General features: G+C 39.6%; 3 protein-coding genes across 5 annotated transcripts; 2 read left to right on the forward strand and 1 right to left on the reverse strand.

Annotated features, from left to right (window-relative positions):
* Positions 1 to 278: 278 nt before the first annotated feature.
* Positions 279 to 6029, forward strand: ptpn2a (protein tyrosine phosphatase non-receptor type 2a). Its single transcript, XM_047043124.1, has 9 exons — positions 279 to 435; positions 1458 to 1548; positions 1679 to 1779; positions 1861 to 1959; positions 2373 to 2510; positions 2741 to 2950; positions 3752 to 3913; positions 4166 to 4380; positions 4874 to 6029. The coding sequence occupies exons 1-9, from the start codon at positions 373 to 375 to the stop codon at positions 5058 to 5060; spliced, it is 1266 nt and encodes a 421-aa protein (XP_046899080.1). The 5' UTR covers positions 279 to 372; the 3' UTR covers positions 5061 to 6029.
* Positions 6030 to 7490: 1461 nt separating this feature from the next.
* LOC124480309 (lens fiber membrane intrinsic protein-like) lies at positions 7491 to 10294 on the forward strand. Its single transcript, XM_047039476.1, has 5 exons — positions 7491 to 7655; positions 9002 to 9187; positions 9427 to 9576; positions 9809 to 9943; positions 10088 to 10294. The coding sequence occupies exons 2-5, from the start codon at positions 9013 to 9015 to the stop codon at positions 10147 to 10149; spliced, it is 522 nt and encodes a 173-aa protein (XP_046895432.1). The 5' UTR covers positions 7491 to 7655; positions 9002 to 9012; the 3' UTR covers positions 10150 to 10294.
* Positions 10295 to 10491: 197 nt separating this feature from the next.
* On the reverse strand, positions 10492 to 14634 carry LOC124478480 (sialoadhesin). 3 transcript variants are annotated; one of them, XM_047036724.1, is made up of 8 exons: positions 14575 to 14634; positions 13055 to 13453; positions 12563 to 12868; positions 12158 to 12421; positions 11785 to 12057; positions 11550 to 11655; positions 11274 to 11442; positions 10492 to 10885 (listed from the first exon to the last, which is right to left on the reverse strand). In XM_047036724.1, the coding sequence occupies exons 1-8, from the start codon at positions 14615 to 14617 to the stop codon at positions 10715 to 10717; spliced, it is 1731 nt and encodes a 576-aa protein (XP_046892680.1). In that variant the 5' UTR covers positions 14618 to 14634; the 3' UTR covers positions 10492 to 10714. The 3 variants fall into 3 exon arrangements, with proteins under 3 accessions (XP_046892680.1, XP_046892671.1, XP_046892662.1); XM_047036715.1 differs by having other exon boundaries at positions 13055 to 13456; positions 14575 to 14629; XM_047036706.1 differs by lacking the exon at positions 14575 to 14634 and adding an exon at positions 13868 to 13942 and having other exon boundaries at positions 13055 to 13456.
* Between the last annotated feature and the right edge of the window lie 331 nt (positions 14635 to 14965).

Consider the following 14965-nt stretch of genomic DNA (forward strand, 5'->3'; position numbering starts at 1 on the left):
TCTCACTGTCTTCATCTTTTTCCCCTTTTAATTTGTCGATCCTTAATGTTATTATAGTCCATGATATTTATTTTATTTAAATAATAACTAAACTCGCAGAAGCCTGATATACGACCCATTCCTTTGAATCAGGTGTGTGTGCACACCTGAAAAATAACACCTGTTATTTTTTGTTGCAGGGAAACGTCTTAGGCAGGCGTCTCTTTAACAGTAGGTGGCGATGATGCAACTCATACGTTGGTTAGCATCTGCCTTTAACTTCAATAGAAGAAGAAGAAAGCGATTCCGTTGGAGTACACACAGAAGTTCGTATCGAGAGGGACAGAAGATAACCGATTTCAGGGATTAGACTATAGAGATTACAACATCATAATGAATTTGCAGCAAGAATTTGAAGACCTAGATACGTCTGGGACATGGAAAAATCTTTACAATGTGAGTTAGGCTTTCCTATGTTTGCACGAGGGCTTGGAACTTCACAGTGGTCTGGTGTTAGCCGCTTCGCTAGCTCTACTGTATGTCTAACTACATTACTAGTGCTAGCTCCACCAGCGGTACTGTAGCAAGCAATTCAAACATGTTGAACTGTCAGTGCCAACTGAATTGCACCATGTGTTTCATCAAGACATATGTATTTAGCCCTGTCTAGCCTAGTTTGCCCTGTCACGTTCAGAAAACGCAACTACGTTTGGTCAGCATGGTGTTTTTTCGCTACCTAAAATGTCTAGTTACCCATGTAGGTAGTCTAGCTATTCTAGGTACTAAAACGAGATTAGTGGTCTTCAACCCTGGCCCTCAGTCCTCACTGTCCTGTATGTTTAGACCAGGGGTGTCGAACTCCGGTCCTCGAGGGCCGCTGTCCTGCATGTTTTAGATGTTTCCCTGATCCAGCTCACCTGATTCGAATGAATGGTCGTTATAACAACCCTTTTAATTGAATCAGGTGTGTTGGAGCAGGGAAACATCTAAAACATGCAGGACAGCGGCCCTCGAGGACCGGAGTTCGACACCCCTGGTTTAGACTGTCCTGCGCCAACTCACCTGATTGAAATGAATGGATCGTTATCAAACTCTGCAGAAATGTCTATATAGAGAAAAAAGAGAGAACACAATCTATATTCCCATGAAACAGAAAGATTATCATATAGCATAGGGCATTGGTGTTGCAATTGCTGCGCTGACTGCACGTCCACCCCGATCAGTGCATACCTTGAGGTATGCAAGTGTCATATTGTCAAAAAGGTTTGTTTGGGATTTCACTTTGAAAATGCTCTTTAATAAGCTCTAGGTACTCTACACAGTCCTATTTTAAAGCATCAAGATATCTCATCTAACTCTTGTTGTTCTCTCCCTCTACTGTTCTCTGTGTCCAATACCCCAACGTTACAATATTTGGCTGTCACACCCCTCAGGTAAACCTCAAAGCTAACCATCTTTCACTTCTTGTATCTTTTCAGGAAATTAGAACCCAGTCCAGTGACTATGAATATAAAGTAGCAAAATCTCCAGAAAACCGGAATCTAAACCGATACAGGGATGTTAGCCCATGTAAGTTGCTGTCTCTCTCCTTTGTGCTTCATTTTCATCCAAATACAATATACATTTTAATTATGGATTACACTGATGATTAATAGGTCGACATGTGTGACTAAATGTTTGTTTTGTTTTCTGTTTTTAGATGATCACAGTCGTGTGAAACTTAAAAACTCTGAAAATGACTACATAAATGCCAGCTTGGTCATTATGAAAGAAGCCCAAAGATCTTATATTCTATCACAGGTGATAGGATATTTCTACATTTGTTCTGTTATATGCTCAAGATTTGTACATATAGCTTAATGTGTGTTTTTGCTTCCCCAGGGCCCTTTGACCCACACCTGTGGCCACTTCTGGCTAATGATCTGGGAGCAGGGTACCAAAGCTGTTATAATGCTCAACAGAGTCATTGAGAAAGGATCTGTGAGTATGAAAACAAAATCAAGCAAATGAAATCTTGACTGCATCATCCAACTTTGTTTACTTTTTGTATTGCATTTAACAATATCTGAACCTCTATAGCTGAAAGCAAGTAGCTTTCATGCGAAAGCAAAACACTTAACAAGAAATGTACATAGGCCTGCAGACAATGTGATACACAGTTGTATACATAATAGTAATACACACATATCTATGAGTGTGTTCTATGTTTGTTTCTTTGTTTCTGTTCTCATGTATTCAGGTTTCTCTTTTCATTTGTCAACAGTATGTATATTTCAAAGTCAATCATGGTCATTTTTACTGGATGCTCACCAAAGGTTGCTTTAAGACATACTGATTCTTTAACTCTTAGTTAGAACAAGCTGTAAAGTCTGATTATTTTCTGTATTTTATAGGAAAAATGTGCCCAGTACTGGCCAACATGTGAGGAACAGCAGAAGTCCCTGCCAGACACAGGTTTTGTGGTGTCGTTACGCTCAGAAAAAGACAAGTCTTACTACACAATACGAGTGCTAGACCTGCAGAATACAAAGGTCAGCAAAATATGTTTGACCTGCCCTTGAAACCTTTTAATGACGATAAAACGATAATTTTAATGAATCATGATCAATATACAATTTCTAACTGTATAAAAGAGAAAATTGTAAAATGGAAGAAAATGTGTAATTAACAAATACTGGTTTGATTCACAGTGCATTTCATACACACCATTTTAATGGTGCATTTGCATAAATGTAAATCAGTCCTCCTCCTTGTGATTCAGACAGGAGGGACCAGAGAGATCTACCACTTCCATTACACCTCATGGCCGGACTTTGGCGTTCCAGAATCCCCTGCTTCCTTTCTCAACTTCCTGTTTAAGGTTCGAGAGTCTGGATCCTTGGGATCAGAACATGGCCCTCCGGTGGTGCACTGTAGTGCTGGGATTGGACGCTCGGGAACCTTCTCATTGGTTGACACCTGTCTGGTTTTGGTAAGGTCACAGAGTTTGTTCAGTCGGCAAAGGTCTTGTGGTTTGTTAAAGTGTCTGCTCGGTATAGAATTTTTGACTGAGGGCTGATTTAAAGAGTTCCATGTTGTGTTGAATAGAGAAGAGAAACCAGTCATTTGACTCAACCTCCTTCATTATTAATGATGGAATTGGTGTAGATTCTTTATTTACACAATTACAGATATTATTGCTTGTGCAATCCATTTTTCAAGTGCTCAAGAACACCCACTCTCACAAGACTTTTGAATCAATCAAAAGTTTGACTGACGGGAAGGTCACTAAAATATGGGGGAACCTTTTTCAGTGTACTGGTGCATCTGAACTCTGGCTGCTGCTGCTGGGGTCTGTCACTACAGAGGGTCTTGGCCGTGTGCCAGAGTGGCTGACTATTGTCCATGGTCAGTGTCTGTAGCTCCCAACCCAGCATGTGTAGCATGTGTGATGCTGCTGATACACCTGCTCTGGTGCAGGGGGTTGCCTGATGCTCTGACTATGTGATTCTTAATCGGTGGTGTCATACGTCTTCCTCAAAACCCTGCATGAGTTGGTCACTCCAAACTGAATTATTGAGCAAAAACACTTGAAAAAGATCACTTGGGTGTACACTTTCCATAGTTACTGGAGGTTGTGTGCATTGCTGATATTTATTCATCCATATATTACCTATACAAGTGAGTAAAATACTCAAATATTTTTAAAGGAGTTAGGTGTAAAAAATGTACAGCGGATAGGTTGTGGGACTTCGTTCTGATGGCTAATGTCTTCTGTCCTGTCTGAATGCAGATGGACAAGAGGAAGGATCCGTCCTCTGTGGACATTCAGAGGGTTCTGCTGGACATGAGGGAGCATCGTATGGGCCTGATCCAAACGTCAGACCAGCTCCGCTTTTCCTACATGGCTGTCATAGAGGGTGCCAGGTGCATCATGGGAGACAGCTCTGTGCAGGTAATTGGATTTTAAACTATTTGAATCCCTTGGTTGCTGGAGAGTGCCCCTTGGGTTATTGGCGCCCTCCTTTTTCTATAGTAACATGATGGGTCGGTGAATTTACACTGTGTCTAACCAAAGCCAAGCTTTTTATTCACCCTAATTTATGTAAGTACATTTTAAACGAATGACATGCTCCATTATCCCATGTAGCCTGCTCTATTTTAGGAGTTACTCACCACGGATGTTTTCATGTTTACTTTTGCACAGAGACAGTGGAAGCTGTCCCCAGAAGACAGAGGGACAGTATGTGAGTCTCACCCTGCCCTGCCGCCCCTGAGACAGCCCTTAAAGCCAGATGACGAGCCCTTGCCCTGCCTAGCGACTAATGCCACCTTGGGGCCAGCGGCAAGGGATGACAAAGTGGCAGGAACACAGACAGATATTCACAGCCGGTATCAAGACCCTGTAGAGGGGGCAAATATGTGAGTACTACAAATGTTGCGAGGACAAGGTGTCTAGACCAACCGATGTCCACTCCCTCAATATTGGATGTTGGACAACAGTCACAACAAGCTGTGTCTACTCAGAGGCTGTTTTGACCCAGGTGGCATTCCACTTTGTCTTATCTTCATACATCTGGGTGGAATGCCACTTCCCATACAGGGGATACCCACCTGTATGGGGTTTCTTAACAAATATATAACATACTCTACCATTCAAAAGTTTTGGGTACTTAGAAATGTGTAAATAACACAAAATTGCTCAGAAATACAGTGTAGACTTACTTACTTTCATTACTAAAATTCTGTGCTCACCACAATGTAGATAGTTGCCAATTTCAGATGCTGAAATAGTAAAACCTTTACAATTGGTTGTTGGAACAAAAGACAATACATTGTTAGACAACGTAATCCATCTTAAATCATGTGATTTTGAACTGCAATTGTCTGATAACCACTTTATTGCTTGTCTCAGGCCCAGAAAGAGGCGAGAGGAGCGGATCACCAACATGGCACAGAAAGTACAGAGGATGAAAATTAAATTGAGTGACACAGAGAGGCAGAGAGAGCAATGGCTCTACTGGAGACCCATTCTCTTGAACATAGGCGCTGGTGCAGCCCTGGCATTGGGTGTGCTGGTCTGCTGGATTTTCTCACGGTGAAAAGTCTTCATGCATCTTCACTGACTTTTTGCACCAGTACCTGGGACATATGGGATTCTGAATTTGTGTGTATAAAGGGGTATTTATTTCTACGAATCAAAGGACAGAGCACCAGATCAAGTGTTTATTTTTCATGTTAAAATCTTTATGATAACATGTCAGGATCTTAATTCCAAAACCATTTTTGTCATCAGTGATGATGAATGTAATGTATTAACTTCCTTTAGATGTTCTGATTCACCTAACAATGTTCTAATGTTTATTTTTGCATTATTTATGTTTTGTCTACATCAAGATATTTGTTGTGCATTTTGTATTTAAAATTCATATTTTGGATTGTGAGCATTTCCTTTAAATTAAACTAATGTTAGGTTGAAAAACTGTACTCGCCCATGCAAAGTGGAACAAAATTGTCCGTATCCTTAAATGAGTCAACATCAGGCGATTGTCAAGCGAAAGAGCATAATTTTGTGAACCATTTTTAGTTTGATGCCCTATTGATGGTTTCTTACAGTCAGTCAAATTAATCCGGTCTTTGATTTGATATTGGCTTAAGTTGTGATTTGTTGTTGTCTTGATAAACCATACACTTGTGTCTATTGTTTGTGTGTAACTTGTTAGCAACTTCTACATTCAGGTTTACCCATAGTTGGATATGGAGTTTTTTTTCATAATCTGAGATGGATATGATTGCACGTTTCTGAAGTAGTTTATATTTGGTTAATGAGTCCGAATGTATTTTAGTACATTTGTTTTTAAGTTAATGCTGTACAATTTCTGCGTAGATAACCTACATTTTATCTGTCACTCTGCAGGTTATATATTTACATTTTGATTCACCATAGGTTTTCCCAGAGCGTCTTAGACTTTTACACTGGCACCTTTCGAAGGTTATATGGAAAGCATCTACTATGTTTCTTTTTTATTTTTTATTGTCAAATGAACACAACTGCTGTCATACTATCTTCATATGATTGAATTATTTACTTTTTTCAGACACTATTGGACATGTTGCATGTCACACTAAAAGCAACTAAAATGCTTTGAGAATTACTTCCTATTGTACATCCATTGCATGCTAAATACTCAGGTTTCATAACATGACTGAAATCCATCTTATTTAAGGGAGAGTGCCTGGCAGATGTACTTCAGGGACAATCTGTTTCATGTTACATCAAATGCATCATAGATTTAATTTTGTTTGAGTTCTGATTTCCTTTATTCTATAAGGGAAATGTACAGTGGCTTTGAACTTATGTAGCTTTAACTATACATCCTCAGTCGAATCAGGTTTACTTACTACTAGTTTTTGTTTAAATATATTCTGATATATATGTCTGTGTTAGGGTAAATAATTTTTATTTGGTAATTTTAAACATTGGCACTAGCAGAAGAAGGCAAAACATTTAACTCTGTGTCAAAAAAGTATTGTAAGCCTAACGTGTACCTGGACTATAAAATCTGAAAGGCCGGCTGTCTTCCAGGACAGCTTGTCCTTTAGTGCCATAACCAGAACAAAAGCCAAATTTAAATCAGTAATGCATTCTCATCAGGATCAAGATGCATTTTTAAAACCTACATCGTTACGTTACATCATTAGTTTTTCTCATAACTGATACAAGCAGAATGGATTAAATATTTCCTTCCATTTAAAAAAATTCTAATTATTCCCAAGGTCTATGGTGTTGTTTTAGATGGATTGGATTAACTTTGAACCAAGTTTAATGCCATTGATGCAAGTTAACAGAGCAAGATATGTTCCCATCTACACTGCCACCTTACCAGAAACCCCCTTGGTATCCATTTAGTGCAGTAGTAAGAGTGACTTGAGTGTGGCCTAGTGCAACGCTGCTTTGAAGAGTTAGCAGTGCAAGCCACAGCAACCGCTGATGACTGATGCCAACCCTCTCACATGAAGTAAACACACTGTTACAGTGCTTGATAAATATGTTGACAATAAACACAATATGCAACACATGCTATTTGCTGTTCATTTAGCATTGTCTTTTAAAGAATTTTTAAAAAATTGTAGGAACCAAGTTACTTTCTTTATATAAAATTATATTTTTAAATTTCAACTCCAGCTAAATCATGTGACATTTTTAGGTGTGTGTACATCCATCATGTAAGTCATGTGTCTGTTCTAATGACCTGATTTGTCCATATGACCACACCTAGTGCCAGATGATAGCTCTGAAAGAAAGTGTGCACTTCAGCATGTTGCATTGACCGCCCCAGTAATGCAAGCCTTTGCACATCCACAGTTCCAGAATGTCTAATACAACAACAGAAAAAGGGACTGTAGTAACCCCCCACACACACAACACTCAAACAGTCGCCCCAAACACTCCCCCCTGACTCAATGTGAACAGGTCATGTGCCTGGGTGCCCACCAGCTCAAGTGTATTTGTTCTGTTCTGTTTTAAAAGATTTTGCCACCATCAACAGAAAAGCAGAGGGGATAACTTTTTGGAATTCAGCCTAGGGTGTCCTCTTTGACATTTTGCTCAGCCGGGCTTGCACTCTCTCTCTCTTTCACTCTTTCCTCGTGGAAAGTTGATACTTAAGAGGGTTTATTTATCCTGAAGAATCTAGGTAAGAAATATCCTGGCATTTGTCTCAGGGCTGTTGTGAAACGAAACAGTTTTGTATATGGATAAACAGATCGTTTGGATGAACAGATCAATTGGATAATTGGTGTATTTTTATGTACTTACACCTTACAACAACTATACACATATTTTTACAGTTGAACTCAATCTGCATTTAGAGCAGAAAAGCTATACTCATGTTTCCAGAAGCCTGAATGCTTAAATATAACTGTTGAATCATCTGTCTTTGTAGATGGATTTGCTCCATCTTTCATTATCATCCAGCTTTGGAAGAAACTATATCTTAAATCCACATTGACTTTATATAAGCACAGAGACTTACATGGCTATTTTAGGCTAAACTTGTCAGATACAGGAAATAAAATGTCAAATAATTGTTTTGAGCTGATTTGAGATGTTCCAGTGTCATGACCATGACCATCCTGTCTGTTATTGGTTATTTCAAAATGTCCATCTTTTGCTAATTGATACTCGTGCCGTTTTGACATGGTGTCAGAACGAACCAAGTCGATCTATGCAAAAATGACATTCATTTCTTTTCATGGAATGACATTTTATGCACTGTATATTGACAAATTGAGAAGTTGTGTTGGTGTGGGGGTGGGAAGTCTTCATGACACGGAATTACATTTGTTGGTTGAGAATTGTAACATTTATAGATGCCAGAGCAGTATATATATCAAAAGTAATATGTTGCATGTGGATACGGTAAAACGTTTTTTAGGTTATAAAAAACATGGTCATTAAGCCACTTCCGGACTTCAATGATGGCAGATCTTGTGTCTTGGGTCACAAATGTTTGTACCATATCAGTCAATATGTTGTAGCTGCATGGGAAGTGATTGAGAAAAGAGGACACACATGTATGGCTGGACAACTGTACAAACTGTAAAATCTGTTGTGAAGCTTTCAGTTAAAGCACACAACATTATGGGTGTGAAGTGTCAGATGTGTATCTGAGTATAGGAAGGGGTGCCAGGTGTATACGTTATTAATCTACTTTTATCACAGCCACCGCTTACATTGTAGCAGACAACGGAAACAACATCCTATATCCAATTGCAATTGGCCAATATGGAATATGTTGTATTAGGTAAAGCATCAATTTCAAGGATCATGCAAGTTCAATGTTTGAGGGTATTAATTGCAAAATATATTTTTGACGTATTTATTTTGGTATTTTTTCTTATATATTATATACAAATTTACCTCTAAAATAATAAATAGGTATTGAAAGACAAAGAGGGGCCGATACCTGCCCCATGGTTGCCTGTTTTTTTTACCCTTTCTCTGTGCTTCGGTGTGCACTGTGTCTTGCCACTGTTGCAGTGTCCCTCAGGATGTACAGCTTCATGGGAGGGGGCCTATTCTGCGCCATTGTGGGGAACATCTTGCTGGTGGTCTCCACAGCGACAGACTACTGGATGCAGTATCGCCTGTCTGGCAGCTTTGCTCACCAGGGCCTGTGGAGATACTGTATGTCCGGCAAGTGTTACATGCAGACAGACAGCATCGGTGAGTGGACACTTTGGTGCTCCTGGAACACTTTGACTATCAGGCATTACTATTAGGTTGTATGGATGAACGCAGTTTCTGCCCAGTATAATGCCTCTCCTAATAAAACCTTTACTGGTTTTTAATTAGGTGACCGTATCAACAGATTAGACATGGAAATAGAGAAAGTTTATGGTAAAGCAATTTGAACTATGTCTTTTTATGATCTTTGAACTTCTATGTGACATCTCTCTCCTCAGCCTACTGGAATGCTACCCGTGCATTTATGATCCTCTCAGCCATGTCATGCTTTGCTGGCATCATTGCAGGAATTCTCTCCTTCGCCCATTTCTCTGCCTTTGAAAGATTCAATCGGTCTTTTGCTGCAGGGATCATGTTCTTTGTCTCCAGTGAGTCACACAGGACATCAAAAAGCAGATACATTCAAATGCAATAAACAAAATGTTCCAATGTCAACACACAATGTAGACCCCCAAACATATCCTTTGGCACACAAGACATTAAACACACAAAACAACAAATCATTTTCATATGACAGAAAACCTTATGGACTCTCAACTGTGCACATATCTTATCTGGCAAATGTTCATTTCAATATGTATACCTGTCATTTTCTTCCAGCTCTATTTGTTCTTCTTGCCATGGCCATCTACACTGGGGTGACAGTGAACTTCCTGGGGAAACGATTTGGTGACTGGCGTTTCTCCTGGTCCTACATACTGGGCTGGGTGGCACTGCTTATGACCTTCTTTGCAGGTAAATGGGAAAGAGATGGCTGCGAGTGAGGTTTTGGTTCAGCACTGCCATGGTGGTGAATTTGCCACTACTCTTAGAAAGGATTACTGTCTTGGTTGATAAATTGTTTCACAATGTCACAATCATTTCTGTTTTGTATTGCAGGTATATTTTACATGTGTGCCTATAGGATGCATGAGTGCAGGAGGGTGGCTGGCCCGCGTTAAGAGGACTAAAATCACATTGAAAGCTGTTGGAATAGGTATTTTTTGCCCCAGCAATAGCTTGAATCCAATTTTTTACAGTAAACTCACTGTGACATTGGAAAATATTTTAAAAGTTATAAAAATGAATAAAGATAGTTCACATCAGGGTCTGCGTGTGTGTATAATCCGTAATACATGTTTCTTTAAATTCTTATTATAATATTATTATGATTTTTCTGATATATTTATAGATAGATGGAAAGTTTCAGTACTCTTAGGGATCAAAAACTAACAGCAGTTACAAACAAACCAATCGATTAATAATGGAACCACAACAATCCAATACAACAGATTACTTAAATGTAGAAAATACAGTCCGTATTTATTGCAGAAAACAAAGAATCTCAACATTCGATGATTGTCTAGCTAATAAAATTGGCAAGGGTGGCTCAAATGCATGATTACCTAGCACTACACAGACATATACAGTTATACAGACAAATAAAATTTCAAGCGTTAGTGCTGCATTGCCAAAAAATATTAGTGATTATCAGTCTTATTTGAGAAGTAAATCATTTGAGTGAACTCAGATGATCTCCAAGTAGATTGCTGTTTCATTGTCAGTGGAGGTGGGGTTTCTAGGTCCTCTGAAAGCTCTACGTCCTCCTCTTCTTGACTCCCTTCTCCATCCCCACCTCTCACCTGCTGTCCTCTCTCCCTCTCTTCTTGCCATCTGACAGAGAGAGTTATGCTGCTTCTGGAACAGAGATGATTGTGTATCTTAGTTCACTGCATGTCTATGATGTTTCTTTTGCATTGGAGCTGACTTTTTTTGTCCAGGCAACAAGTGCTGGGAAACAATTTTGACATTTTATTTATTTAGCAGATGCTTTTATCCAAAGCGACGTACGAATAGAGCATAAAGAAAACAGAAGATCATGGATCAGAACTGCTTAGCTCTGTACTATTTTGTTGTGGCCAGTCAAGGAACACTGTATTTAAAGGCCACATCACAAAGTAACGACATCTCAGCAACCAGTCACCATTTCACTACAAAATACTTTTACTCTTCTATTTTACAGTTTAATAATCACTTGTAACTACAACATATAAACTTAAAAAATATAAACACTCAAGTGAAGTACCTGCTTTGAGCGAACAAACAGAGGGGTGCAGTTCTGGTATACAAGCTGGTAGCTGCCATTGTTGTAGATGTGTGTAACTTCAGTGCAGTTGATGTAGAGGGGCATTGGGTCCTGGTAGATTTCAAATTCCCCAGGGTACACTGAAGGATGTCTGGTGTTCAGGACACGTCTATGGAAAAGCAAGAACAATTCCAGATTGGATGACAATTATCATTTAATGTCAGTTTGTTTCAAAGTGAGGAACGGTATTGTGAAATTCTCTCGACAGTTTCTTACTTTTTGACCCTTCTGTGACAGCAACAAAGCAGGAACATTGACAGAAGGAAGACAGGTACTGAAATGGTGGCCGCAAGTATCACTCTCCACAATAGAGAACTAGTCCCTGTCCATCAAAGACAACACACGAAAAGATACATAAACTTAGCTTAATACAGCGCGTACATAACGACAATTTGGTCACGACTCACATAACACCTTACTGTTGTCTGAAGGAAAGGTCTCTGCTGCTTACCTTCTCCTCCTTCCAGCAAGGTGTGAGAGTCGTTGCCTAGTGAATTAGTGGTAACACAGACCACTCTCAGTGGGGTAACCATGGGCCCCCTCATAACAGCAACTAGGGTCTTATTGTATGAGATCACGGATGTGTTGTAACTGCTGGATGGAAGGCTTCCGTTGACGGTCCAGGTGACAGCAGGCCTGGGGTTGGAGTCAACTGCACACAGACACAGCACCTCAAATTCCTTTACCACACAGGAGGAGGATCTATGGACAATAACGGGCTTGTCTGGAGGAGAGATGAAGAGGTAGACAGAACAGCAGCTTGAAAATGACCTGAACATTTTATAGTATTTTTTTGTTGATAATTTTGATAAATTTAGGCTCACAGTGAATGTCCAAATCGATGGGCTTTGATTCTGACCGGCCGACCGCATTTTGTGCTGAGCAGCTGAACCTCATATCTCGGGTCACGTTGTATACTCGGATTGTGTTTGTGTGCTGCTGGAGGTTGACAACATATCCATGTAGGGTGTAGGACCAATTGTAGTTTGACACAGGGGGGTCAGCCTTACAGACACAGGTCAGCAAAATATTTGCCCCCTCCCGAATGATCAAGCTAAGGACCTGGACTTCAACATCTTTTGGAGAGACTGGGGAAAAAGCAGTACAATACTATTGATTGCAGAAATATATTTCCATATACTCAGCGCTCTATCTTAGTTATGCAACCACAATGGGCAACAGTCAAAATGCAATTTTCACATATTGCTGTCTACGGCGCTACATCTTACATGTTACTTGAAAATGCTTCACAACTGATGCTCTTCGGTCTCCTGGAAACACTGCCTCACATCTCAGCCTGGACTTGATGTGGGATGTGGCTGTAAAGGAGAGAGAAGCCAGGAGCATAAGCTTCTGGGCTTGGAGTTTCTCTACTCTCCGAGGCACACTGCTGTTTTCTTGGGCTCCTCTCTCCCAGTTCCACTTCAGTGCTGGTGGTTGGGAGGGGCAGAAATAGTTGACAGTGCAGTTGACGGTCACCAACTGTCCCTCTGTTACTGACTCCACGCCACTGATTACTGGGTTCTCTGGAGTACCTGTCAGTAAGGATAAGAATTACTGTCGACCTTATGGTGTCTTTATTGAAGTTACATTATTACATCCGTAATGTGATAATGCTGGTATTACCTCTATTATTATTTATCGTTACCATATTATTATAAAACAAGACCATTTAGCAATTTTGTTGGAGAAGTTGGGAAAAAAAAGAAATGTCCTCTTACTTGAGACAAGCAAGTGGACGCTTTTTGCTTTTCCCCAGTGTAAATCTCCACTCTTCTTCAGTGCCAACGCATACACAAGGGAGTCTTCCATAGTGACCCTCTCTATCTTCACTGAACAGTCTCCATCTGCTAGGTTCCCCCATAAAGATGTACGTCCCTGGAAGACACGATTCACCTGGTTTCCCTCAGCACTGTTAAATGCAATGCTTCGCAAGGAAAAGAAGTTCCTGCTGTCCCTGTATGTCACCCTAACATCGACTCTTTCATGCACGCTCTTTACAGAGTGAATGGTGAGGCGTGTAAAGGAGCAGGGGATGACAACACAGGATCCGACAAGGGCAGAAACACGCTCAGGGATGGAAGGGGTGGGATATAATGCATGGGTGCCTCTCCACAAAGCTGCTGTGATGAAACAAAGAGACATTGAATGAGTAATGATATATCAACAACTTGGACCTGATGTTTAATTAAGTGTTAAACAAGTACCGTATAGCGGCAATGAAGAATAGCACTCTTGAAGCTAAATATCACAAGGTGTTTCACAGTGGTTACATTTAGAAAAGGAGAAGGGGAATGCTCAATGCTTGGTTGCTGTGAATTCCATGCATCATTAGGAAAGTTTGAGAATGATTGTGGTTTTATGTTATTCTTATTTGTCACTTCTACTGACCATTTCAGCAACTCAACTTGAATTGTTTTTTTTAAAGATAGGGTCTAAATAATCTTGAAGGACATAATTGAGTAACAGTTAAATAATGTTTTAAGGAAGTCAACATCCCAGTCCGAAAACACCCTACAAAAGAGTTTCCATACCTTTTTTAATGTGCCAGTTTTCATCTAGCAGTTGAGTTACTGAATAGGAGCCAGCTAGCATGGCAACATGGAAACATGTTCTGCATATGTAAAGGCATGGTCAGAAAAGAATGAACATTTACAAGACCTCCTTTTGTAGTGCCAATAACTCTGCAGACAGCTTTGCTAGTTCTGGCCACAGCTGTTCATTTGTCCCTTTGAATTTCTTGATTCAAAACATTTTATACCTAATATGCTTGACACAGCATGATAAAAAATTATCTAGTACACACAGTAAAAACCAAACATGGAAGGGTTTCAATAAAAACACTGGTAATACTGTGAATTAAAATGTTGTGTAGCTTCAGAAGTCCTGCGTCTTAGCTGGCGCACAGTACTGGAGTATGGACTATATTTGTTTTCGTTTAAGCAGGGTTTTGTGTGCAAGATGTTTTGAAGCAAGCAATGCAATGGTTTGAAAATGATTAATTATTCAAGCACAAGAACTTCCATATTGATGCATCCATGCGTATTGATCCCTGAACTTGATGTCATTAATTAAAAAGTAGACCTCTTTCACATTTTCATTAGTCAAATATTGGTTTCTGATGAAGACTGCCGACTAAATGTAGTTTGATGCAGTAATATATCAAAACGCAGTATTGAAGAAAGACAAGATCGAATTCAAAAGCCAATATCATTATTTAGTTACTTATTTTGCCACTTACCAAAGATCACAGTACAGACTAGCAGCATTCTGTCCAGACACATGACTGTGCTCAGCAGGCAATGACATTGTAAAAAGAAAAAAGAAGGAAGTTAGATAAGTTTCATCAAGCATTCACGGTGTGTTCTTCTTTGTGTTGTGTACACTAGCTCCATGAACAGTTGTTTTCCTATAATTCAGTTTACAAAGCAATTATGAAATGACATTTTAAATGTCCACTTGTAAATGTCCACTTAAGTATTACTAGTGCTTGATGGTGGCAAGTGAAATATACAGTATTGTACAGAATATGCCTGTAGCTGACACTACTGTTGTTGTAGTTAAAGTAAGTCTAGGCCAATTTGAAACTGAATTGTGAAGATATGCAAACAGGAGACAAATACATTTTTAAT

Source organism: Hypomesus transpacificus, chromosome 2, assembly GCF_021917145.1.
Source record: "Hypomesus transpacificus isolate Combined female chromosome 2, fHypTra1, whole genome shotgun sequence".
Taxonomy (NCBI): Eukaryota; Metazoa; Chordata; class Actinopteri; order Osmeriformes; family Osmeridae; genus Hypomesus; species Hypomesus transpacificus.